Below are 26,025 nucleotides of genomic sequence, written 5' to 3'. Positions count from 1 at the left end.
CCCCTCCCTCTGTGGTGGACAACCAATGTCCCTAAGGACATGTCACACCAGGCTGGCAATGCAGGAACTGCCAGCATCCTCCTGCTACACACACACACACCACTGTGTTTGACAGCTAACCCTTGGACAGAAGGGTTTAAGGGGGAAGCTGGTCTAGCACTGTCATCACAGAGCTGCACAAGCACCCTCACAAAGGCACGCGTCACACAGACACACACACACACACACACACACTGCTGATGCAGAAGCGTGGTGAGGAAATACTTTAGAGCGCGTGCTATAGATCATGATGCTGAGGAAGCTGGTGTGTAAGAAGATCTGTGCCTGTAAGAACCAGATGCTATTTATAATATATTCTCTTTGCGTGGTGTGTCTCTCTCTATTCCTCTCACACTACCTACCGACGTCTCTCCCAATGTTTATTTTCCTCCTCTCTTTTCCCCAATTGATCTGCCTTTCTCAAATTCTTCTCTCTCTCGCTCTCTCTCTCTCTCTTAGTAGATATATACTGGTTTGATGGTAATTACAGGTTAGCAGTCTGGTGGAGGAGTGTTGTGAGGAGGATGAGTGGGGAAGACAGCTGTGAACGGGGCGTTTCTCTCCGTGTGTCTGCCTGTTGCTTTGTTTATGGAGATATCGGTCTGGTTGTCTGAATGGTGACTTGTTTTGCTGTCTTTCATAATTACCGCTAACATTACTATGGTGTTTGGGACACAACCTTTGAACAGGCTCTGATTCGCTATTTTTATTGTATGAATCCCTCCTAAGAAAAACATTTGTTTATGGTGTGCAGTTTGTCTTCCTGCTGAGGAGAACATTACTGTTCTCTCACGTAGCTTTCTGGGAAATAATGTTGGCTCCAGGCATCTCTCCAGGATCATATTTTCTCTTCGTTCATAATCCCTTTTGGAAACCGGAAAACTGTAGAGGTGACAGAACGGATTGTATTCATGCAACAGTGACAATCCAGATGAAATGAGCTAGCTACACCCAGCATGGCAGATGGGTGGGTTACAATACCCACACACTCACCCCAAACAACAGGTCGAGCTCAGTAGGCAGGAAACAGAAGTGAAACTGGAACATACTAGGCTAGGTGTCCAATATAAAATTTGTTTTTGTTTCCCTAAGGTGTGTCCTAATGAACATGGTGGTCACCAATGCAGAAATGATATAACTTAAAACTGGACTAACTCCTCTCCTCTCTCCCCTGGCAGATAAGAACTTTGATGATGAGGACTCTGTGGATGGGGGCCGGTCCTGCTCCTCCGCATCGTCCTCCAAGGCGCCCCCCAGTGGTAGGAGGACTGTAGCTGCAGCTTCTGTCCGCAGGCCCAGCTCTGCCACCGGACCCGGCAAGATCTCTGCTAAAGATGCTGCTGCAGGAGCTGTAGATGAGGAGGACTTCATCAAGGCTTTTGAAGAGGTTCCTACTATCCAGGTAACACAGATAGGGCTTCTGTGTGTGTGTTTACAGTATAAATTGCTATCAACCCCAGTCTGACTACTGTCTTTCCTCTCCAGATCCACTCCAACAGAGAGATGGAGGACAACCTCTCCAAGGTCCGGGAGGTTCTGTCTGACGACAAAAACGACTGGGAGCACCGAGTCATCGCTGTAAGGACCACAACCACTAATGATCAATGTCTGCATGACCATCTCAGCACCTTGTACTGTATATTCTGGCTTTGTTGACAGTAGTAGCCTATAAACAGTCAGAAACTACTGTTGTAGCGTAAATGTTTGTGTTTCCTCTGTCTAGCTGAAGAAGGTGCGTTCTCTGCTCCTGGCTGGAGCGCTGGAGTATGATAGTTTCCCTCAGCAGCTCCGTCTGCTGGAGGCCCCTCTGAAGCTGTCTGCTAAAGACCTGAGGTCCCAGGTGGTAAGAGAGGCCTGCATCACATTGGGGTAAGACCTGCAGACACGCAAACCAGCTTTCAACCTCTCTCTTCCACTTCTATGCCAAGTAGAGTTATCTACACTGTTGAGTTAACTATCTGTTCCAAAAGCTGCTATCTCAGAGTGGTTGAGTAAGGCTGACCAGAGGCAGTGGTTAGATATGTAGCAGCTCTGTGAAATGCCACAGTAAAGTGGTGACATTAAAGGGAGGGAAGCTCCTCGTCCCACCTGGCCCAGTTTGTAAATCAACCTGATCTTTAAATGTGTATCTTGACTAGAGGTCATCGATTAATCGGAATGGCCGATTAATTAGGGCCGATTTCAAGTCTTCAAAACAATCGGAAATACCTTTTATTTAACTAGGCAAGTCAGTTAAGAACACATACTTATTTTCAATGACTGCCTAGGAACTGTGGGCTAACTGCCTTGTTCAGGGGCAGAACGACAGATTTTCACCTTGTCAGCTCAGGGGTTCCAATCTTGCAACCGCACAGTCCAACGCTCTAACCATTGCACTCCACGAGGAGCCTGCCTGTTACGCGAATTCAGTAGAAGCCAAGTTAAATTGCGAGCTAGCATTAAACTTATCTTATGAAAAACTATCAATCATAATCACTAGTTATAACTACTAATCCAGTTTAGCAGGCAATATTAACCAGGTGAAATTGTGTCATTTCTCTTGCGTTCATTGCACGCAGAGTCAAGGTATATGCAACAGTTTGGGCAGCCTGGCTCATTGCGAACTAATTTGCCAGAATTTTACGTAATTATGACATACATTGAAGGTTGTGCAATGTAACAAGAATATTTAGACTTAGGAATGCCACCCGTTAGATAAAATACCGAACGGTTCCGTATTTCACTGAAATAATAAACGTTTTGTTTTCGAAATGATGGTTTCCGGATTCGACCATATTAATGACCAAAGGCTCATATTTCTGTGTGTTATTATGTTATAACTAAGTCTATGATTTGATAGAGCAGTCTGACTGAGCAGCAGCAGGCCTGTAATCATTCATTCAAACAGCACTTTAGTGCGTTTTACCAGCAGCTCTTCGCAAGCACAGCGCTGATGTCGATGTGTTCCTGGTTCGAGCCCAGGTAGGGGCGAGGAGGGGGACGGAAGTTATACTGTTACACTGGCAATACTATAGTGCCTATAAGAACATCCAATAGTCAAAGGTATATGAAATACAAATGGTATAGAGCGAAATAGTCCTATAAATACTATATTAACTACAACCTAAAACCTCTTACCTTGGAATATTGAAGTCTCATGTTAAAAGGAACCACCAATATGTTCTCATGTTCTGAGCGAGGAACTTAAACGTTAGCTTTTTTACATGGCACATATTTTACATGGCACACATTTTTACATGGCACATTATCAAGAAGCTGATTAAACAGCATGATCATTACTTACAAATGTGCAACTTGTGCTGGTGACAATAAAAGGCCACTCTAAAATGTGCATTTTTGTCACACAACACAATGACACAGATGTCTCAAATTGAGGGAGTGTGCAATTAGCATACAGACTGCAGGAATGCCCACCAGAGCAATTGCCAGAGAATTTAATGTTAATTTCTCTACCATAAGCCACCTCCAATGAATTTGGCAATATGTCCAACCAGCCTGTAGAGGAAAACTAATTCTGATTGGCTGGGCCTGGCTCCCAAGTGGGAAGGCCTATGCCCTCACAGGTCCACACATGGCTGCGCCCTTGCCCAGTCATGTGAAATCCATAGATTAGGGCCTAATTAATTTATTTCAATTGTTTGATTTCCTTATATGAACTGTAACTCACTAAAATCTTCGAAATTGTTGCATGTTGCGTTTATATTCTTGTCCAGTATAAGTTCCAGTACGTTAAATCAAATGTTTCTGAGGAGATTTAACATCTTTGATTGATTTTGATTTGCTGTATGTGTTCAATCTCTCCCTCCCCTCTTCAGATACCTGTCCACGCTAATGGGCAACAAGTTTGACCACTGTGCAGAGACCCTGATGCCCACACTGCTCAACCTGGTGCCCAACAGTGCCAAGGTGATGGCCACGTCTGGCATGGCAGCCATACGTCTCATCCTCAGGGTGAGTACTGCACACAAACTGTATATGCATACATTCATATACCGTACGTCAGGGGTTGAATCACATTGGATGAATGGGATTCATGCGTTAGCTACTGTGTCAAACAGAAAATTAATAATTTCCTGATGTATTTATTACTCAGTATGTCTGATATCTGGTTGTGAAATGTGTTGTTAAGACACTGGGAGGTGGAAAATAACCTGTATCTGAAGACCTCTGGGACCTCCTCCTCTTTCTTCCAGCATACACACTACTCACGTCTCATCCCAATCATCACTAGTAACTGCACGTCCAAATCAGTGGCAGTCAGACGGTAAAGACTCAAAGATCCCCTGTGAAATCATTTGGTGTGAACATCTTCTGTCTTTCCCTGAGGTTTCCCTTATAAATGTGTTAACTCTCATCATGTCTCCTCTCTCCAGGCGCAGTTATGAGTTCTTAGAGCTGTTATTACTGGAGTGGCAGACACACACACTGGAGAGGTAAACACACACCCTTTCTGGATAAACTCTGCATGCTGTATTTATCCAGGACATAAACACTAACAACTGATGATCTCTGGTCTTTGCTGGGTAAATTGATAATTCTGGAGGCCTGGAGTGAGCCATCACCATCAGACTCTCCACGAAGCATCCTCCATGGTTGCCACGAAAACCTTGCAGAGAGTTTAAAAAGCATGTAGAAAGCGTGCTGTATGGTCACTTTCCACCCGCAGAGGAGAGTGGAGGATAGCAGAAGAGCGGTGGGATAGTAGAGTGAGAGAGAGAAGAAAGTAGTATTAACAGAAGTCTCAGGGGGAGAGGGGGGGGGGGAGACTGGGTGACATCTCTGTTGGTGGAGTTTTGGTTTCCTGGCTGCTGTACCTGAAGTTGCCTCTGTCAGCCTCTGTCATGTTTGCCTACTATCCCACCAGGCACGTGGCTATTCTGACGGAGACCATCAAGAAAGGGATCCATGATGCCGACTCAGAGGCCAGGTCCGTGGCCAGAAAGTAAGTTCTGTTTTAATGGTTGTTTATTTGGTACATTTGTCTGAATTTGTCCTCAGTAAAACAATGAATTGGTCTTTGCAGTTTGTAAAAAGTAATATATTGCTTTATGATTTCATGACTGACAGTATGGATGACAATATGGAATAAAATGACATCTCTCGGTGTCTCTTATTTTACTACGAATATAAATTCCTCCAGGCATTGTCTCATACTGTATGTAACTTTCCCTCCGGTGACCTATCAGAGGTATGTGGGTCGCAGGTAGCTTAGTGGTTAGAGCATTGGGCCAGTAACTGAAAGGTTGCTGGTTTGAATCTCAGAGCCAACAAAGCTCTGTCGATGTGCCCTTGAGCAAGGCACTTAACCCTAATTGCTCCTGTAAGTCGCTCTTGATAAGTTTGTCACCTAAATGACTAAAATGTAAACATTTTAGAAAATGTGTGCTGACAGTTCTGTTCATGTACTGATATGAGGGGCTGTGACCTATGTGACCTCAAACCTTCTCCACCCCCTCCTTCCTCCCTCACCCATAGGTGTTATTGGGGTTTCCATGGCCACTACAGCAGGGAAGCGGAGCATCTTTTCCAGGCCTTGGAGTCAACCTATCAGAAGGCTCTCCAGTCTCACCTGAAAAGTTCTGACAGCGTTGTGTCCCTCCCCCAATCAGACCGCTCATCCTCCTCCTCTCAGGAGAGCCTCAAGTAAGATACTTCTTCCTCTATCCTTCCCTCCTTCCCTCATCCCTGTTTACTTTCATCCCTTCATCCATCCACCCCTCCTTCCCTCCCCAAGTCAGACTGCTCATCTTCCTCCTTTCAGAAGAGCATCAAGACACCACTCCATCCCTTACTTTCCCCCATCCATTCCTCTCTATTTATCTCTTCATATGATTGATGATGATGTGGAAAAATGTATCATTGATTTGAATACACCACTAATGGATCTGTCTGCCTCATGGACACACTGAGGTAGATTGTATCGGTTGATCCAGTTTACCGACTGGAGAGAGTGAGCTAATCTTCCTCTTCATCCTCATTGTCAGAGGGGTCTGAGCCCTGAACTGGTGTCCAGACCTTTATCTTTTATTATGTCACTGGCAGTTTGAATCATCATTTTCCGTACATCGTCCGAGGGGTCTGAGCCCTGGCCTATGACATTGATTTGTCTTGTTTTTGGTAGTGTGAAGTATAGGGATACTGAGCTGTTAATAACTCCAATAACTCCATAATGGTGTGTCCTTCTCTCTCCTCAGCCGGCCCCTGTCTGTCAAGAGTGTCATAGGAGGCGGCATGGCAAGGGGTAAGAGTACTAGCTGCTACAGTATTCATTTCTCAACACGTCTTGTTTATTTCATGCTACCTCTTTCTATTTGTGGGTTATGTCAGGTGTCTCTTGCAAATCCGATTATAATTTTTTCCTCTGTGAGACTAAATACAGACTAATGAAATGTATAATGTGCTGATATGATATGTTGATATTTCAACCTCTCCCGTTCTCCCCTCTCCCTGTCTCCCCGATGGCAGGGAAGATGGTGAGTTCCAGGGTGAACTCTAACCCCGGCGGTTCTCTTCAGCGTTCCCGTAGTGACATCGACGTGAACGCTGCGGCCAGCGCCAAATCCTGTCTGGTCACCGTGCCCTCCGCTTCTCCCTTCAGCTCAGCCGCTACTCTGCCCCCAGGCTCCTACGCCTCTCTAGGTAAATCAGACACACACTAGGAATGTACATTTACAAGTACTTTATTATTCTAATGACATCATGATATTTCTTTTGCTATCCAGATAGTCGAAATACATGTTTTCATGTTTTTTTAAATGGAGTGCTCTTCTGGTTTCAGTGGGTGGGGGAGGGCGGGAGAAGAGCAGAGGCCGGTGTGGGTGACAGTCAGTGTGTGGCACAGAAGGAGAGCGAGAGACACAAAGTAGTCAAACCGACTCGCGCTAGTCAGTTCTGGAAGAGTCATTTCTCAAAGTTACCACCATGTCTTAATGACATTATTCTGTATAAATTAAAATCTGAAAAACACTGGTGTGTAGATATTAATTCATGTGAGGGTTGTAAGTAAGACATCATTAAGCTGTATAGAAACATGAAACAGACAACAAGGCCAACATGTGCAGATAGACAGGCTCCAATGTTTTGTATGTAAACTAATTAAACTAAAGATGTCAAATGGCTGCTTATAAGCACTCTGATTTGAAGACTGACCATTATATAAATATTCAAGTCCTTGATAAATAATGATGAAAAACTCTCCACGTACCTCCCAAATTTGGGCAATTTGATACTGAGTCCTGCAATCCAGTTGCTGTCCCTCTGTTCTTTCCCTAACGCGTCCCTGTGGAGTGTACTGCTTACTGTCCATTACTAATGAGACGTCTTTCTCCCACCCACCCACCTCTCACTCTCACTCTCCCTCTCACTCTTTTTTTTCTCCCTCTCCCTCTTATTTCTCTCTCTCCCTCTCTCTCTCTCCCTCCCCTGGCTAACTTGTACTAATGTTTAATTCTATAACTCTCTTCACCCGCCGTCCCCCGCTTTGATTTATGCCCAAAAGATGGCACACCTGGTAAAATGAATACGGGTAAGATCTGTTTGTGTGTTCTGCGTCTGTCGGGGACAGTCAAAGGTTTGGCTGAGCCCCCCCCTTTACATTTAGTTTATTAGGGATTAGCGAAGGGCAGGCACTCTGTTTTATGTATGTAAAGGTGAATGTTGCATGCAGTGAAACTCACCCACCCTGGTGTGTCTGTGTGTAAGGGGTCAGAGGTCGTTGAGGTTTAGTGTTGCCTGCCTTTCAAGGTGATCCTCTTCCTCTTGGTACTCTTCTAATTATCTAGATATCACTTATAGACTTTGTTGTTCGTTTAAAGAAAGGCCTTTCCCGATCCTGTAATGTAATGCACTCTCTGACTGAGTAGGACCTCGCTTATCAAACATCTTCCAATGAATATAAGGTCACTGCTTCTACCCACATTCTATTAAACAGTGTGTGAAGGCTGGTACTGACTCGTTGTTGGCCGAGGCAGGGTTTCCCCCTGGGTGCATGTTTTGTTTTTGTCCCAGCACTACACAGCTGATTCAAATAACCAACTCATCAAGCTTTGACAATTTGAATCAGCTGTGTAGTGCTGGGACAAAAACCTAAATGTGCACCCAGGGGGGCGCCAGGACCGACTTGGGGAAACCCTGGGCTAAGGTGCTACTTAATCTAGGGCCAGGTCCCAGCTGTTGTGGAAAGAGATATTCTCAATGTGTGGTGGTTGTGAGTGCATGTGTGTCTGTGTATCTAAAATTGGAGAGGTTTGCTGGAAAAATTTAAGAATACCTTTTTGATAATACAGTCCAAAATTAGCAGACATCTGAAACCCACAATCTCTTTCTCAGCATCAGTCAATGTGCTGTCCCAGCTCTTAGGAACATTACTTGGCTGGATTGCAAATATGACAATGCCATTTTATTTGCGATTCTGCAAATAAAATGAAGAGTAGTTTAACATACTGTAAAGAAAGTTGTGTTGATGTTGCTTTAGACAAACGTTTCCCAGATCCAATGCATTTCTTATATTATAAATAGTCAGTATGTTTGTCTGTGTTTCAGAACCTCCCCCCCATCCAGATCTTTTGTCCCCGTCTGTTTAAAGCAGTTTCTTTGTTTTGTGTCGTGGTGAACTGTGGTGCACAACTGCTTGGATACAGTATCATTTGTAGTGTAGTGGCTTCAACTCTCTTACTAACTCCCTGTGTGTTTTGTTTTCTACAGGTCGTGTGCGTACGAGGAGGACAAGCGCTGGCAGTGCCATCGGAGCCAGCGCTACTGTGACTGACAGCAGGGGGCGCAGCCGAGCCAAAATGGTATCCCAGTCCCAGCGTGAGTACACACACACACACACTGTCAGCAAAAGAACCCAAGACCGATTTCATTCCCTCACAGCACACTGTCTGAACTCAGGGAAGCCGTCCACAATGTCATTTCCAGTCTCTCTCATTCTCATGTAAACCCCCAGCATGACCTTTATCCTGTCTGCTGTGAGCTCATACTACATCTTCAGTTTATATACAGTACCAGTCAAAAGTTTGTACACACATTCAAGGGTTTTTCTTTATTTTTACTATTTTCTATATCATAGAATAATAGTGAATACATCAAAACAATGAAATAACACACATGGAATCATGTAGTAAAAAAAAGTGTTGAACAAATCAAATATATTTTAGATTCTTCAAAGTAGCCGTCCTTTGCCTTGATGTGACAGCTTTGCACACTCTTGGCATTCTCTTAACCAACTTCACCTAGATTGCTTTTCCAACAGTCTTGGAGGAATTCCCACATATGCTGAGCACTTGTTGGCTGCTTTTTCTTCACTCTGCAGTCCAACTCATATACTAGGTTCTCTTCAGTTTATATACAATTTATTTTTATTTAACTAGGCAAGTCCGTTAAGAACAAATTATTATTTACAATGACGGCCTAGGAACAATGGGTTAACTGCCTTGTTAAGGGGCAGAACGACAGATTTTTACCTTGTGAGCTCTGGGATTCAATCTAGCAACCTTTCGGTTACACTCTAACCACTAGGCTACCTGCCGCCCAAAAATACTAGGTTCTCTTCAGTTTATATACTAGGTTCTCTTCAGTTTATATACTAGGTTCTCTTCAGTTTATATACTAGGTTCTCTTCAATTTATATACTAGGTTCTCTTCAGTTTATATACTAGGTTCTCTTCAATTTATATACTAGGTTCTCTTCAGTTTATATACTAGGTTCTCTTAATTTCTCTCGTCAGTCTGTGTGATGTTTTACCTCATACATTTTACATCCTGAAGGAACTTTGTTATTAGTGCACCCTTTCACAAGATGTGTGTGTGGTTTTCTCTCTCCCTCTGTCCCTCTCTCTCTCTGAAGCCTCGATGAGGGGCTTCAATGATATGTGCATGTGTAACATGCCATCCACAGATAACATCTGGCCCAGTGCATGCTGGGCTAACACTACTCTCTGTCACATTTGACCGTTTTATTTTCACGTCCTGTTCTGCCGCTTGCTACCATAACAACCACAGGATCCAGATCTGCTAACCCCACTGGCGGTGGTAAGGCCCGGACTTCATCCAATCAGAGTAAAGAATCCAGTTCTTAGTCCCATCCCTTCCTCCTGTGCAGTTCTCTGCATGTCAATCAATTCATTATTTTATGGTCCATTCAACTCAAGTGCATGTTTATTATTTTAGTCTCACAAGTGTTTTGATTGGTACATTTTGTTGTCAATTGTTGATTGTTGTCTGTGTTCTCTGAACTGTTTTCATTGTTGATGCCGTTGTTGTTGTTGTTGTTGTAATCACTGGTTGCTTTTCCCACAGCCCAGTTAGACCCTGGATTCAACCCATCTTGTTTGTCCTGCAACTGTTTATATGTCCCTCCCTATCTATCTCATCAAAGCTGAAATCCAATATCTATGTTAGGATAGAAAGAGAATGTTATTGGTCCCATTACCTCAAGTGTTGGTTTGACATTCTGTGGATTATTCCCCTCCAAATCACCAAGGCACTGTAAACACACAGAGATATGTGCTCAGTTGGTGTTCAATTCCCACTGGAATCACATGCACATTATGCACTCACTCTACTGTAAGTGGCTTTAGATAAGTGTCTGCTAAGAGTTGTATATGATTATTTTATTACTACAATAAAAGTGACATATGCCATTAGAAACATTTAAGTAATGAAATATTCCCCCAGAAAGAATGAGATAGAAAATGAGGGAATTCAGCTTTGAGCCGTGACAGAACCTTCCCAGCATGCCATGAAGAGGTGCGTCGCTCTGCTCGCTGTGACCCATCGTGTCTGAAAGGGTGTATCTTTTCACTCTCTGCCTGTGACTCCTGTGTGTTGTCCTTCCTGCAGCTGGCAGTCGCTCCAGTTCCCCTGGCAAGCTGCTGGGCCACTCGTCTGGGTACGGGAGGATCAGCAGGCCCCCCTCAGCCTCCAGCACCCCTGCAGACAAGAGGAGCAAGGTCCCCCGCAGCCAGGGCTGCAGTAGAGATTCCTCTCCCAGCCGACTGGGACTAGGTAATGGACCTTTTACATGTCCTCATAATTTCAGCATTGTGCATGTAAACACAAAATAAATAATGTATTCACTCTATACTAGGAAAAAGAGATTTGTAATTTGCTAGCAATGCACGTAGTAACTAAGTAACTGCCTAAATGAACAGTGTATTACCTACACACTGGATACACATACATAACAGACAGCACATGTATGCTGATCAATAGGATACCACACACATGCTGTCGAGGGCCATGTATGTGTCAAAACATGCCGGTGATATGCCCAAAGTCGTCATTGTGCACTCCTATCATTCTAGTGATAACCTTATATACAGTACACCAAGTGTGTCCTTTGAAGCTCAGATACACTATCTTGGTTTTCCCGGTCATAAACACAAAACAAGGAAACACAATAAACACAAAAGACAAGCCTTGAATGCAAGGATACCCACATAGTAAGGTTATGACGCACCAATGGACCCTTTGAACTCAAAAGGGGGCAGCAGGTAGCCTTACGGTTAAGAGCGTTGGGCAGTAACCGAAAGGTCGCTGGTTCGAATCGACTAGGTGAAAAATCTGTCGACGTGCCCTTGAGCAAGGCACTCTGGATAAGATCTGCTAAATTACTAAAATGTAAATACTGAATGGAAAACACTGAATAACAAAATACTGAATGGTAAAATACTGAATAATAAAATACTGAATGTGAAAAGGCAAGGCCCCTTGGAAAGAGGGGTGAACGGTAAGAGCCTGTCTTTCATCTTCTATGGACTGTAGCTGTCTCTCAGGGTTAGCAGCTAAGAAGAACTGTTTTGGGAGGAGTCTCTCATCCAAGCATGTCACATCATTGGGGTGGCCCCTCCTCTTTCAGGAAACGTGGATGAGCCTCTGTAGGTCAAGCTCTATCATCAGCAGCCCAGCTTATGTCCTTCCTTCCATTCAGACTGAGTCACTGTGTCACGATGTAAGAACACTCGGGCCAAAGCGCAGCGTGAAATCGGTTCGACATTTTTTATTATAAGTGAACCGCACAACAAAACAATAAACGAAACGTGACGTTCTGGGGTGCTCACAGGCAACAACACAAAAACAAGATCCCACAAAAACACAGTGGAGAAATGGCTGCCTGAATATGATCCCCAATCAGAGACAACGATAAACAGCTGCCTCTGATTGGGAACCATACCAGGCCAACATAGAAATACACAACCTAGATTACCCGCCCTAGTCATACCCCGACCTAACCAAAATAGAGAATAAAAAGGCTCTCTATGGTCAGGGCGTGACAGTACCCCCGCCAAAGGTGCGAACTCCGGCTGCAAAACCTGACTCTATAGGGAAGGGTCCGGGTGGGCATCTAGCGTCGGTGGCGGCTCCGGTGTGGGGCGAAATACCCACTCCGCTCGCGGATCCGGCCCGGACCCGGGCTGAACACTGTGCCTGGACTGGGCACCGGCGCAGAGGAAGGCTCCTGCCCTGGAGCGGGACTGGACACCGAGTCTAGACTGGATATCGGTGCAGAGGAAGGCTCCTGCCTTGAAGCTGGACTGGGGACACGCACTGGAGGCCTGATGCGTGGAGCCGGCACAGGTGGCACCAGATTGGTGACACGCACTTCAGGGAGAGTGCGGGGAGCCGGCACAGGACGCACCGGACTGGGGAGGCGCACCGAAGGCCTGGTGCGTAGAGTGGGCACAGCTGGCACCGAACTGGGGAGACGCACTTCAGGGCAAGTGCGAGGAGCAGGCTCAGGATGTACCGTACTGGGGAGACGTACTGGAGACCTGGGCTCTGGTTCACTCCCTGGCTCCGCCACCCACCCTGTGTGCCACTCCCAAAAACCCAAAAACAATTTTGGGCTGTCTTTTGGGCTTTCTTTGTGGCCGCGAACCCCGGGGTTGTCGCTGTCCTCCCTTCTCTCCTTGCGTGTGCCGCCAAGGAAGGCTATCCTGTCCTGCCAGGACTTCCACCCAAGTCCAGGATCCCTTCCCATCCAGGATCTCCACCCAAGTCCAGGATCCCTTTCCATCCAAGATCTCCTCCCAAGTCCAGGATCCCTTCTCCTCCTGGACATGCTGCTTAGTCCTGGTGTGGTGGGATCTTCTGTCACGATCGTTGTAAGAACACTCGGAACAAAGCGCAGCGTGAAATCGGTTCGACATTTTTTATTATAAGTGAACCGCACAACAAAACAATAAACGAAACGTGACGTTCTGGAGTGCTCACTGGCAACAACAAAAAAAACTATATCCCACAGAAACACAGTGGGAAAATGGCTGCCTTAATGTGATCCCCAATCAGAGACAACGATAAACAGCTGCCTCTGATTGGGAACCATAACAGGTCAACATAGAAATACACAACCTAGATTACCCACCCTAGTCACACTCCGACCTAACCAAATAGAGATATAAAGCCTCTATGGTCAGGGCGTGACACACTGGCCCTGTCCTATTGCTTTGATTGAATGGTCTGTGTATTTCATCGACCAAACAGCTCCCCCCATCTTAGCATCTTGTCTGTCTCTGTCTCTGTCTCTGTCTGTCATTCCTGAATTGGGAAGGACGCCTTTTTTACATCAGTAAATTGACAATTAGACGTTGCAATGTTTTTAAGTTTGTATTTTTGTCTTCTTCTGAGTCATTTTCAGTTCATATTTTTTGTTATAACTGACTATAATGGTTTGTCTTTCTTTGGTGTTTTTACCATATCTTTATTTTTATACCCTCTTTTAATTCTTAATTGTTTTCTTTGTTTTTATTTTGTGTATTAACTCTGTTTATCTGTTGTAAGCTACAGTCATACCAATCGTCTTTTCATTGACAACCTAATCCTTGTCACAAAATAACAAAAACATTTTAAAATGGACTTGCGCTAACTTAAGTTCTAAAGTTGAACCTGATGTCCAGCAGACTCCAACCCACTACCACGACCCAGAGTCCTCCTCCCCCTCACCCCCTCTCTTATTCCAGTCCCCAACCCCAGCCCAACCCCAGGCATCACCTTACTAACCCCAAACCTGTGTTCTACTGCCCTACTGACAGCCAGGCTGTGTGGTAAAGCTCTTGTTCCTGGTACTCCTCTCTCCTCCTACCACACGCTAGCGAGGAGCCGTATCCCCCGGCCCAGCATGAGTCAGGGCTGCAGCAGGGAAACCTCTAGGGAAAGCAGCCGAGACACCAGCCCTGCTCGGGGCTTCAAGCCTCTTGGTGAGTACCACGACCAACCGGACACCAGGAGGCCTCCCGTAAGCAGCAAGGCCCACTAGTACCCACTCCTCAGCCCTTCGCCTCTAGACCCCTACTCTCTGTCCCAGCCTCCCTGTACACCCCAGATGTCTGGATAGAAGATCCCCCTGTAGAACTTCTCTTTCCTGCTCTGATCTACTCTGCCTGCACTAACCCTCTCAAAGTTTCTGGAATATAATCACTGCGCTGTCTTGTTTGTGTCTGTCTTGTTGGGAATTCTCCAAGTCTTATGCTATATAAGTATTTGTGTGCCTTTGTATGTGTAATATAATGACCAGCAACATGGAAAGATCACGAAAATCTCTGGATGTTCTAGGATTCTGTTTTTGGTCCAATGAAAAATGATTTGGCACATCTCATAATAAATGTAAATCAAGAGGCAGAAAAACAAGGTAGTGACTACAGTAAACAGTGTACTGTATGTGACATCGTATTCAATGTCCATAGCTGACCTGCTTCTCAGCTCTCTCATGTGCTCCTGCCACATCACAGGAAATGACACAACTTTGTCACTGCTTTGTCATGGGGGACAACAACAAAAAAGGACAAAGTGGGATACATGAGGGATACCCGCCCCTCCTATCCTATGACTGTTGTAGATGTGGTTGGTTGCTCATAATCATAGTGGATTAATGCAGCCAGGCGCTGAGCCTGAGTCAACTACAGAGGACGGTACCTGTTGCGTTTGTGTCACTAACGCCCCGGGTGTCATCCACCCCTCCTGTCCCTTGCAGCCTCCCGACGTACTTCCCGCTCTACCAGTGCCCTATCCACGGCTGACCCCCACGGCCAGTCAGGTGACCTGCATGCCCCACCCTCTCATTTCCACATTTAGCGATTATGCCAGCATGAGTCCATACATGTTGCTGTGAGGGCTGTGCCCACCCTGCCACAGGAGGCAATATTTTGTTCAAACTTTTGAGGAGGAGATCTGTAAGCGTGCTGCTTTGTCATATTATGTGTCGTTATCATCTGCTTCAATATGATGTTTTGTGATTTTCTTTTAAAAAGCTTGTGTTACTGTGTAATCAAATGGCCTGTCCCCATCTATGATTTTCTCCTTGTTAGTGACTTGTTGGACATTGTATGATGTATTTGTACTTCAGTGTATTGAGTATCTCATATAAGAGGAGTTTATTTCCCCGTTTGCAAGTGTCTGTTTCTTTTCTCTTCATTTCAAATTAGCACTAATCCTTCTCTGGTGATTTCTGTTGGTGTCATCTTTTTCACTATTCATTTTTTACATATCACTCAAGCTTTCTGGTGTTTTAGTTTTCAATCTTTTTGGTGTATGGTCTGTAAACCCCATCATATTGCCTTTTGTCTCCCTAGAGCAAGATCCCATTGACTTTCTCTTGTGTTACTCCACTCACCCACCCCCCTCTCCTCTCCCCCCCAGATCGGTTTGGTTTGATTCACCAGGACCGTATCTCTGCCTCAGTAAATGCCATGAGAGTCCTCAACACTGGCACTGAGGTTGAGGCTGCTGTGGCTGATGCACTGGTAAGTCACCAATCAACTGTTACCAGCTGCCAGTTCTGAAGGTAGAGTTACACTTAGTCAGTCCCTCATTAAGGCATGCCAGTTAATCGCTGAGGACTTGATGTGGAAACCATGTGCATTTTAAGTCCGTGTTTAGATATTTACTGTGGGCCCTCCTACAAACGAATAAATCCCAGTTTTTTTTTCTTTGTGAGAAAAGAAAACTGCATTGAGTAGTAAAATGTAATGAGATGAAATGAAGCCTGTGTTTGTGTATGGCAATCAGAATGTCAGTATATATTTCAATAAGAAAAACTTTGACTGCAAGAAAGTCAACATTGTTACCATGTAGATAAAAACATCTTATCTTATTCCCAAGCAGGACTGCAGTCATTTTTTAATTTTTTAAATATATTTATTTATTTATTTTATTTCACCTTTATTTAACCAGGTAGGCTAGTTGAGAACAAGTTCTCATTTGCAACTGCGACCTGGCCAAGATAAAGCTTAGCAGTGTGAACAGACAACACAGAGTTACACATGGAGTAAACAATTAACAAGTCAATAACACAGTACAAAAAAAGGGGAGTCTATATACATTGTGTGCAAAAGGCATGAGGAGGTAGGCGAATAATTACAATTTTGCAGATTAGCACTGGAGTGATAAATGATCAGATGGTCATGTACAGGTAGAGATATTGGTGTGCAAAAGAGCAGAAAAGTAAATAAATAAAAACAGTATGGGGATGAGGTAGGTGAAAATGGGTGGGCTATTTACCAATAGAATATGTACAGCTGCAGCGATCGGTTAGCTGCTCAGATAGCACACGTTTGAAGTTGGTGAGGGAGATAAAAGTCTCCAACTTCAGGGATTTTTGCAATTCGTTCCAGTCACAGGTAGCAGAGTACTGGAACGAAAGGCGGCCAAATGAGGTGTTGGCTTTAGGGATGATCAGTGAGATACACCTGCTGGAGCGCGTGCTACGGATGGGTGTTGCCATCGTGACCAGTGAACTGAGATAAGGCGGAGCTTTACCTAGCATGGACTTGTAGATGACCTGGAGCCAGTGGGTCTGGCGATGAATATGTAGCGAGGGCCAGCCGACTAGAGCATACAAGTCGCAGTGGTGGGTGGTATAAGGTGCTTTAGTGACAAAACGGATGGCACTGTGATAAACTGCATCCAGTTTGCTGAGTAGAGTGTTGGAGGCAATTTTGTAGATGACATCGCTGAAGTCGAGGATCGGTAGGATAGTCAGTTTTACTAGGGTAAGTTTGGCGGCGTGAGTGAAGGAGGCTTTGTTGCGGAATAGAAAGCCGACTCTTGATTTGAATTTCGATTGGAGATGTTTGATATGAGTCTGGAAGGAGAGTTTACAGTCTAGCCAGACACCTAGGTACTTATAGGTGTCCACATATTCAAGGTCGGAACCATCCAGGGTGGTGATGCTCGTCGGGCATGCGGGTGCAGGCAGCGATCGGTTGAAAAGCATGCATTTGGTTTTACTGGCGTTTAAGAGCAGTTGGAGGCCACGGAAGGAGTGTTGTATGGCATTGAAGCTCGTTTGGAGTTTAGATAGCACAGTGTCCAAGGACGGGCCGGAAGTATATAGAATGGTGTCGTCTGCGTAGAGGTGGATCAGGGAATCGCCCGCAGCAAGAGCAACATCATTGATATATACAGAGAAAAGAGTCGGCCCGAGAATTGAACCCTGTGGCACCCCCATAGAGACTGCCAGAGGACCGGACAGCATGCACTCCGATTTGACACACTGAACTCTGTCTGCAAAGTAATTGGTGAACCAGGCAAGGCAGTCATCCGAAAAACCGAGGCTACTGAGTCTGCCGATAAGAATATGGTGATTGACAGAGTCGAAAGCTTTGGCAAGGTCGATGAAGACGGCTGCACAGTACTGTCTTTTATCGATGGCGGTTATGATATCGTTTAGTACCTTGAGTGTGGCTGAGGTGCACCCGTGACCGGCTCGGAAACCAGATTGCACAGCGGAGAAGGTACGGTGGGATTCGAGATGGTCAGTGACCTGTTTGTTGACTTGGCTTTCGAAGACCTTAGATAGGCAGGGCAGGATGGATATAGGTCTGTAACAGTTTGGGTCCAGGGTGTCTCCCCCTTTGAAGAGGGGGATGACTGCGGCAGCTTTCCAATCCTTGGGGATCTCAGACGATATGAAAGAGAGGTTGAACAGGCTGGTAATAGGGGTTGCGACAATGGCGGCGGATAGTTTCAGAAATAGAGGGTCCAGATTGTCAAGCCCAGCTGATTTGTACGGGTCCAGGTTTTGCAGCTCTTTCAGAACATCTGCTATCTGGATTTGGGTAAAGGAGAACCTGGAAGGGCTTGGGCGAGAAGCTGCGGTGGGGGCGGAGCTGTTGGCTGAGGTTGGAGTAGCCAGGCGGAAGGCATGGCCAGCCGTTGAGAAATGCTTGTTGAAGTTTTCGATAATCATGGATTTATCGGTGGTGACCGTGTTACCTAGCCTCAGTGCAGTGGGCAGCTGGGAGGAGGTGCTCTTGTTCTCCATGGACTTCACAGTGTCCCAGAACTTTTTGGAGTTGGAGCTACAGGATGCAAACTTCTGCCTGAAGAAGCTGGCCTTAGCTTTCCTGACTGACTGCGTGTATTGGTTCCTGACTTCCCTGAACAGTTGCATATCGCGGGGACTATTCGATGCTATTGCAGTCCGCCACAGGATGTTTTTTGTGCTGGTCGAGGGCAGTCAGGTCTGGAGTGAACCAAGGGCTTTATCTGTTCTTGGTTCTGCATTTTTTGAACGGAGCATGCTTATCTAAAATGGTGAGGAAGTTACTTTTAAAGAATGACCAGGCATCCTCAACTGACGGGATGAGGTCAATGTCCTTCCAGGATACCCGGGCCAGGTCGATTAGGAAGGCCTGCTCACAGAAGTGTTTTAGGGAGCGTTTGACAGTGATGAGGGGTGGTCGTTTGACTGTGGCTCCATAGTGGATACAGGCAATGAGGCAGTGATCGCTGAGATCCTGGTTGAAGACAGCGGAGGTGTATTTGGAGGGCCAGTTGGTCAGGATGATGTCTATGAGGGTGCCCTTGTTTACAGAGTTAGGGTTGTACCTGGTGGGTTCCTTGATGATTTGTGTGAGATTGAGGGCATCTAGCTTAGATTGTAGGACTGCCGGGGTGTTAAGCATATCCCAGTTTAGGTCACCTAAAAGTACAAACTCTGAAGCTAGATGGGGGGGGCGATCAATTCACAAATGGTGTCCAGGGCACAGCTGGGAGCTGAGGGGGGTCGGTAGCAGGCGGCAACAGTGAGAGACTTATTTCTGGAGAGAGTAATTTTCAAAATTAGTAGTTCGAACTGTTTGGGTATGGACCTGGAAAGTATGACACTACTTTGCAGGCTATCTCTGCAGTAGACAGCAACTCCTCCCCCTTTGGCAGTTCTATCTTGACGGAAGATGTTATAGTTGGGTATGGAAATCTCAGAATTTTTGGTGGCTTTCCTGAGCCAGGACTCAGACACGGCAAGGACATCAGGGCTGGCAGAGTGTGCAAAAGCAGTGAGTAAAACAAACTTAGGGAGGAGGCTTCTGATGTTGACATGCATGAAACTAAGGCTTTTTCGATCACAGAATTCAACAAATTAGGGTGCCTGGGGACATGCAGGGCCTGGGTTTACCTCCACATCACCCGCGGAACAGAGAAGGAGTAGTATGAGGGTGCGGCTAAAGGCTATCAAAACTGGTCGCCTAGAGCGTTGGGGACAGAGAATAAGAGGAGCAGGTTTCTGGGCATGGTAGAATATATTCAGGGCATAATGTACAGACAGGGGTATGGTGGGGTGCTGGTACAGCGGAGGTAAGCCCAGGCACTGGGTGATGATGAGAGAGGTTGTATCTCTGGACATGCTAGTTGTAATGGGTGAGGTCACCGCATGTGTGGGAGGTGGGACAAAGGAGGTATCGGGGGTATGAAGAGTGGAACTAGGCGCTCCATTGTGAACTAAAACAATGATAACTAACCTGAACAACAGTATACAAGGCATATTGACATTTGAGAGAGACATACAGCGAGGCATACAGTAATCACAGGTGTTGAATTGGGAAAGCTAGCTAAAACAGTAGGTGAGACAACAACAGCTAATCAGCTAGCACAACAACAGCAGGTAAAATGGCGTTGACTAGGCAACGGGGCCGACAGATAAAACATAAACAAGCAGAATGAGGTACCGTGATTAATGGACAGTCCAGCGTGCATCAGCTATGTAGCCAAGTCATGATATTTTCCCTCTAAAATATCCCTCTTTCTCTTTCCTGCTTGTTTGCCTGTAACTTCAGCTGTTAGGAGACTCCAGAAATAATAAGGTATTTGTCCAATTTGTGTACCATTTGTTTATTCATTCTATTCACTAATCAACAAAAATGCAAAATACCATCACTAAATGTTGCTATTTGGCCAAAAGCAATTGCTGGCAGATTTTAGTTTATTATTCAATAAAATGTTATTAACAATAGGCATTCTTATAACATTATTTAATCATCTCTCTGCATGTTCATATCAATCATGAAAAATTAACAGTTGGAACAAATTGCATGGCTACCTCATTCATTGTGAATGGCATCGTATCGTAGCCCATTAAATCCTACTTCCTGGTTGAGTTTGAGAGACAAAGTGACCAGAGGTCTAGCTTGCCTGTCCCACTTCTCTCCTGGTCCTATGAACAATGACCTCACCATTACCCATCCCTTCCCATTGTCTCCGAACAGAGGAAGCCTATGAGGCGGCGGTATGAGTCTCCGGGTATCTATTCTGACGACGATGCGAACAGCGACGCATCCAGTGCATGCTCAGAGCGCTCATATGGGTCCAGGAACGGAGGTATGTGGTCCTGTGTTGTTACTGAGTTGGTAAGAACATGGAACTAGCAACATAAGGGTAGTGGGTTCGAATCCTGCTAGATTCACATAGACTAAAATGTATGCACTTGGATAAGAGCATCTTCTGAATGGTATATATATATATTATTATCTAGGTATCCCTCACTACCTGCGTCAAACGGAGGATGTGGCGGAGGTGCTAAACCACTGTGCCAGCTCCAACTGGTCAGAGAGGAAGGAGGGGCTGCTGGGTCTGCAGAACCTACTCAAGAACCAAAGAATACTCAGGTGGGTGCGGGGCCAGGGGGGTGGACCTTTGGGAAGTCTTGTCATTGTATGTGTCCTCCTGCTGTAACTATGCTGATCTGCTCCTACCTCTGTCATGTTGGGTTCACTATTTTCTATGCATTGCTGTCTCTTTGGATGGCATTGGAGATAGTAGAATTGTTGTTAAGAATGTTCTGCCAGCTGTGGATAGGGTTTGAAGTCGTCTTGATTCTTTTTCATATATAAATGATAATTTCCTTTTTGAAATTGTTCAACTTTTAAAGAGGATATCCTGTCAAGGAGAGTCCAGCAGGGTGTTTATTTTCATAGCTTTCCTTAATTGAGGGAGAAATGACTGGTCACGAGGACCCTGCAGCTATAATGCCGCCCGTCAGGTGGTAAAGTGAAAGATGCGTTTCAGAGGAGTCAGTTTGTGAGACAAGGCCATTTGTCTGCCTGCTCTCCCTGTGGGGCCAGCAGCATTGTCTCCCGAAGGAGCTGCTTTAAATCAGGCCTCTCTGACATCTATTAGTGATGTCTGCCTGCTCTCCCTGTGGGGCCAGCAGCATTGTCTCCCGAAGGAGCTGCTTTAAATCAGGCCTCTCTGACATCTATTAGTGATGTCTGCCTGCTCTCCCTGTGAGGCCAGCAGCATTGTCTCCCGAAGGAGCTGCTTTAAATCAAGCCTCTCTGACATCTATTAGTGATGTCTGCCTGCTCTCCCTGTGAGGCCAGCAGCATTGTCTCCCGAAGGAGCTGCTTTAAATCAGGCCTCTCTGACATCTATTAGTGATGTCTGCCTGCTCTCCCTGTGAGGCCAGCAGCATTGTCTCCCGAAGGAGCTGCTTTAAATCAGGCCTCTCTGACATCTATTAGTGATGTCTGCCTGCTCTCCCTGTGAGGCCAGCAGCATTGTCTCCCGAAGGAGCTGCTTTAAATCAAGCCTCTCTGACATCTATTAGTGATGTCTGCCTGCTCTCCCTGTGAGGCCAGCAGCATTGTCTCCCGAAGGAGCTGCTTTAAATCAGGCCTCTCTGACATCTATTAGTGATGTCTGCCTGCTCTCCCTGTGAGGCCAGCAGCATTGTCTCCCGAAGGAGCTGCTTTAAATCAGGCCTCTCTGACATCTATTAGTGATGTCTGCCTGCTCTCCCTGTGAGGCCAGCAGCATTGTCTCCCGAAGGAGCTGCTTTAAATCAGGCCTCTCTGACATCTATTAGTGATGTCTGCCTGCTCTCCCTGTGAGGCCAGCAGCATTGTCTCCCGAAGGAGCTGCTTTAAATCAGGCCTCTCTGACATCTATTAGTGATGTCTGCCTGCTCTCCCTGTGAGGCCAGCAGCATTGTCTCCCGAAGGAGCTGCTTTAAATCAAGCCTCTCTGACATCTATTAGTGATGTCTGCCTGCTCTCCCTGTGAGGCCAGCAGCATTGTCTCCCGAAGGAGCTGCTTTAAATCAGGCCTCTCTGACATCTATTAGTGATGTCTGCCTGCTCTCCCTGTGAGGCCAGCAGCATTGTCTCCCGAAGGAGCTGCTTTAAATCAGGCCTCTCTGACATCTATTAGTGATGTCTGCCTGCTCTCCCTGTGAGGCCAGCAGCATTGTCTCCCGAAGGAGCTGCTTTAAATCAAGCCTCTCTGACATCTATTAGTGATGTCTGCCTGCACTCCCTGTGAGGCCAGCAGCATTGTCTCCCGAAGGAGCTGCTTTAAATCAAGCCTCTCTGACATCTATTAGTGATGTCTGCCTGCTCTCCCTGTGAGGCCAGCAGCATTGTCTCCCGAAGGAGCTGCTTTAAATCAAGCCTCTCTGACATCTATTAGTGATGTCTGCCTGTGTTTACTAATGTTTGCCGGTGGATGCTGTTTGTGTGTTGCAGCCGAGTGGAGCTGAAGAGACTATGTGAGATCTTCAGCAGGATGTTTGCAGATCCACACAGTAAGGTAGGTGACAGGATGTTCACCTGTGTTGTTGTTTGAAAGTTTCATGTCAATACATTGACACACTCACTCATAACCTTTACTTTTGACATTCAAAAACCCATTGCCTTGCAGTGAATTGTCTGAAAACTAATTGAGTGTTTTGTTGCATGGTCTGCTTTGGTGTGGATTTTAACAACAGAGAGTAAGTGTGTGTTTTTTTTCTTTCAATTTTATACTGTACAGACACCTATTGCCTGTGTTGTTACTTTTATAAAGGTGGTATGTTGTCAGGTGTTGATGGTAGTGTGTGTGTGTGTTCCTCAGGTGTTCAGTATGTTTCTGGAGACTCTGGTAGACTTTATCTTGGTGCACAGAGAAGACCTGCAGGACTGGCTGTTTGTCCTGCTCACCCAGCTACTGAAGAAGATGGGAGCTGACCTGCTGGGGTCTGTCCAGGCCAAGGTCCAGAAGGCTTTGGACATCACCAGGTATGGACCTCTACATCCCCCCTCCGATAACATCTCTAAACATTTTCACGCAATGCCGACCCAAACTGTGCTTGCTTGGATATTGTTTTTTACACACTTTTTAAACATTGTTCGAGCACTTGAGGGTTTCTCATGAAACCAGTTTTAAAATGTCTATAGCAAAATGAGTTACAAAACCATGGTCAACTATCATTCTGAGGACTAGGATGTCTAGTTTTTGGGAAAGTGTCTCATTTTAAATACATTTTACATTTTCGCCTGAATTTTGTACATTTTCACACCAAATTCAGATTCTCAGGTCATTTTATGAAAAACATAATTTAGAAAACCAAACTTGTTTGAATAAAACACAAAATACTGTGTTTTGCTGTAGTTTGTCTATAAATCATAAAATGTTTATATTTACATTCAACTACAATACAGTTGAAGTCGGAAGTTTACAAACACAGGTTGGAGTCATTAAAACTCGTTTTTCAACCACTCCACAAATTTCTCGCCAACAAACTATAGTTTTGGCAAGTCGGTAAGGACATCTACTTTGTGCATGACACAAGTCATTTTTCCAACAATTGATTATGGACAGATTATTTCACTTACAATTCACTGTATCACAATTCCAGTGGGTCAGAAGTTTACATACACTAAGTTGACTGTGCCTTTAAACAGCTTGGGAAATTCCAGAAAATTATGTAATGGCTTTAGAAGCTTCTGATAGGCTAATTGACATCATTTGAGTCAATTGGAGGTGTACCTGTGGATGTATTTCAAGGCCTACCTTCAAACTCAGTGCCTCTTTTCTTGACATCATGGGAAAATCAAAAGAAATCAGCCAAGACCTCATAAAAAGAATTGTAGACCTCCACAAGTCTGGTTCATCCTTGGGAGCAATTTCCAAATGCCTGAAGGTACCACGTTCATCTGTTCAAACAATAGTATGCAAGTATAAACACCATGGGACCACGCAGCCATCATACCGCTCAGGAAGGAGACACATTCTTTGGTGAGAAAAGTGCAAATCAATCCCAGAACAACAGCAAAGGACCTTGTGAAGATGCTGGAGGAAACGGTACAAAAGTATCTATATCTATAGTAAACAAGTCCTATATTGACAACCTGAAAGGCCGCTCAGCAAGGAAGAAGACACTGCTCCAAAACCGCCATAAAAAAGACAGACTACGGTTTGCAACTGCACATGGGGACAAAGATCCTACTTTTTGGAGAAATGTCCTCTGATCTGACAAAACAAAAATAGAACTGTTTGGCCATAATGACCATCGTTATGTTTGCAGGAAAAAGGGGGAGGCTTGCATGCCGAAGAACACCATCCAAACCGTGAAGCACAGGGGTGGCAGCATCATGTTGTGTGCATGTTGGGTGCTTTGCTGCAGGAGGGACTGGTGCACTTCACAAAATAGATGGCATCATGAGGCAGGAAAATTATGTGGATATATTTAAACAACATCTCAAGACTAGAGGTCGACCGATTATGATTTTTCAACGCCGATGCCAATTATTGGAGGACCAAAAAAAGCCAATACCAATTAATCAGCAGATTTTTATATGTATTTGTAATGAAGATAATTGCAACAATACTGAATTAACACTTTTATTTTATTTTTTAGGCAATTTGACCCCTTTTTCTCCCCAATTTCGTGGTATCCAATTGTTTTAGTAGCTACTATCTTGTCTCATCGCTACAACTCCCGTACGGGCTCGGGAGAGACGAATGTTGAAAGTCATGCATCCTCCGATACAAAACCCAACCAAGCTGCACTGCTTCTTAACACAGCGCGCATCCAACCCGGAAGCCAGCCGCACCAATGTGTCGGAGGAAACACTGTGCACCTGGCAACCTTGGTTAGCGCGCACTGTGCCCGGCCCGCCACAGGAGTCACTGGTGCGCGGAGACAAGGACATCCCTACTGGCCAAGCCCTCTCTAAACCGGATGATGCTAGGCCAATTGTGCGTCGCCCCACGGACCTCCCGGTCGCGGCCGGTTACGACAGAGCCTGGTCGCGAACCCAGAGTCTCTGATGGTACAGCTGGCGCTGCAGTACAGCGCCCTTAACCACTGTACCACCCGAGAGGCCCTACACTTTTATTTTAACTTCACATTATACATCAATAAAATAAATTTAGTCTCAAATAAGTAATGAAATATGTTCAATTTGGTTTAAATAATGCAAAAACACAGTGTTGGAGAAGAAAGTAAAAGTGCAATATGTGCCATGTAAAAAAGCTAACGTTTTCAGTTCCTTGCTCAGAACATGAGAACATGCTGGTGATTCCTTTTAACATGAGTCTTCAATATTCCCAGGTAAGAAGTTTTAGGTTGTAGTTTTTATAGGAATTATAGGACTATTTCTCTTTATACCATTTGTATTTCTTTAACCTTTGAATATTTTATGTTCTTATTGGCACTTTAGTATTGCCAGCTTAATCTCGGGAGTTGATAGGCTTGAAGTCATAAACAGCTCAATGCTTGAGGCACAGCGAAGAGCTGCTGGAAATTGCAGGAAAGTGCTGTTTGAATGAATGCTTACGAACCTGCTGCTGCCTACCACCGCTCAGTCAGACTGCTCTATTAAATATCAAATCATAGTCTTAATTATAATACACTGCTCAAAAAAATAAAGGGAACACTTAAACAACACAACGTAACTCCGCGCAGTGCGCGCAGAAACAGACTCCATGACGGTGGTATGAGGGTCCGAC

General features: G+C 45.2%; 1 protein-coding gene across 1 annotated transcript in view; it reads left to right on the top strand.

Annotated features, from left to right (window-relative positions):
- The first annotated feature begins 286 nt into the window (after positions 1-286).
- Positions 287-26,025, top strand: part of LOC135546851 (CLIP-associating protein 1-like) — a 44,534-nt gene continuing 18,795 nt past the window's right edge. Inside the window, exons 1-22 of the mRNA XM_064975422.1 lie at positions 287-326; positions 1,206-1,441; positions 1,525-1,617; positions 1,763-1,908; positions 3,855-3,990; positions 4,233-4,303; positions 4,413-4,472; positions 4,904-4,981; positions 5,515-5,682; positions 6,234-6,280; positions 6,505-6,678; positions 7,538-7,564; positions 8,743-8,850; positions 10,042-10,098; positions 10,882-11,046; positions 14,073-14,237; positions 15,676-15,779; positions 20,094-20,120; positions 20,523-20,634; positions 20,789-20,921; positions 22,779-22,842; positions 23,146-23,309. Of these exons, the coding sequence (XP_064831494.1) occupies positions 287-326; positions 1,206-1,441; positions 1,525-1,617; positions 1,763-1,908; positions 3,855-3,990; positions 4,233-4,303; positions 4,413-4,472; positions 4,904-4,981; positions 5,515-5,682; positions 6,234-6,280; positions 6,505-6,678; positions 7,538-7,564; positions 8,743-8,850; positions 10,042-10,098; positions 10,882-11,046; positions 14,073-14,237; positions 15,676-15,779; positions 20,094-20,120; positions 20,523-20,634; positions 20,789-20,921; positions 22,779-22,842; positions 23,146-23,309 (2,375 nt within the window). The remainder of the gene's footprint in view (positions 327-1,205; positions 1,442-1,524; positions 1,618-1,762; positions 1,909-3,854; positions 3,991-4,232; positions 4,304-4,412; positions 4,473-4,903; positions 4,982-5,514; positions 5,683-6,233; positions 6,281-6,504; positions 6,679-7,537; positions 7,565-8,742; positions 8,851-10,041; positions 10,099-10,881; positions 11,047-14,072; positions 14,238-15,675; positions 15,780-20,093; positions 20,121-20,522; positions 20,635-20,788; positions 20,922-22,778; positions 22,843-23,145; positions 23,310-26,025) is intronic.

Source organism: Oncorhynchus masou, chromosome 10 (genome assembly GCF_036934945.1).
Source record: "Oncorhynchus masou masou isolate Uvic2021 chromosome 10, UVic_Omas_1.1, whole genome shotgun sequence".
Taxonomy (NCBI): domain Eukaryota; kingdom Metazoa; phylum Chordata; class Actinopteri; order Salmoniformes; family Salmonidae; genus Oncorhynchus; species Oncorhynchus masou.
This window is presented reverse-complemented; position numbering and strand designations above follow the sequence as displayed.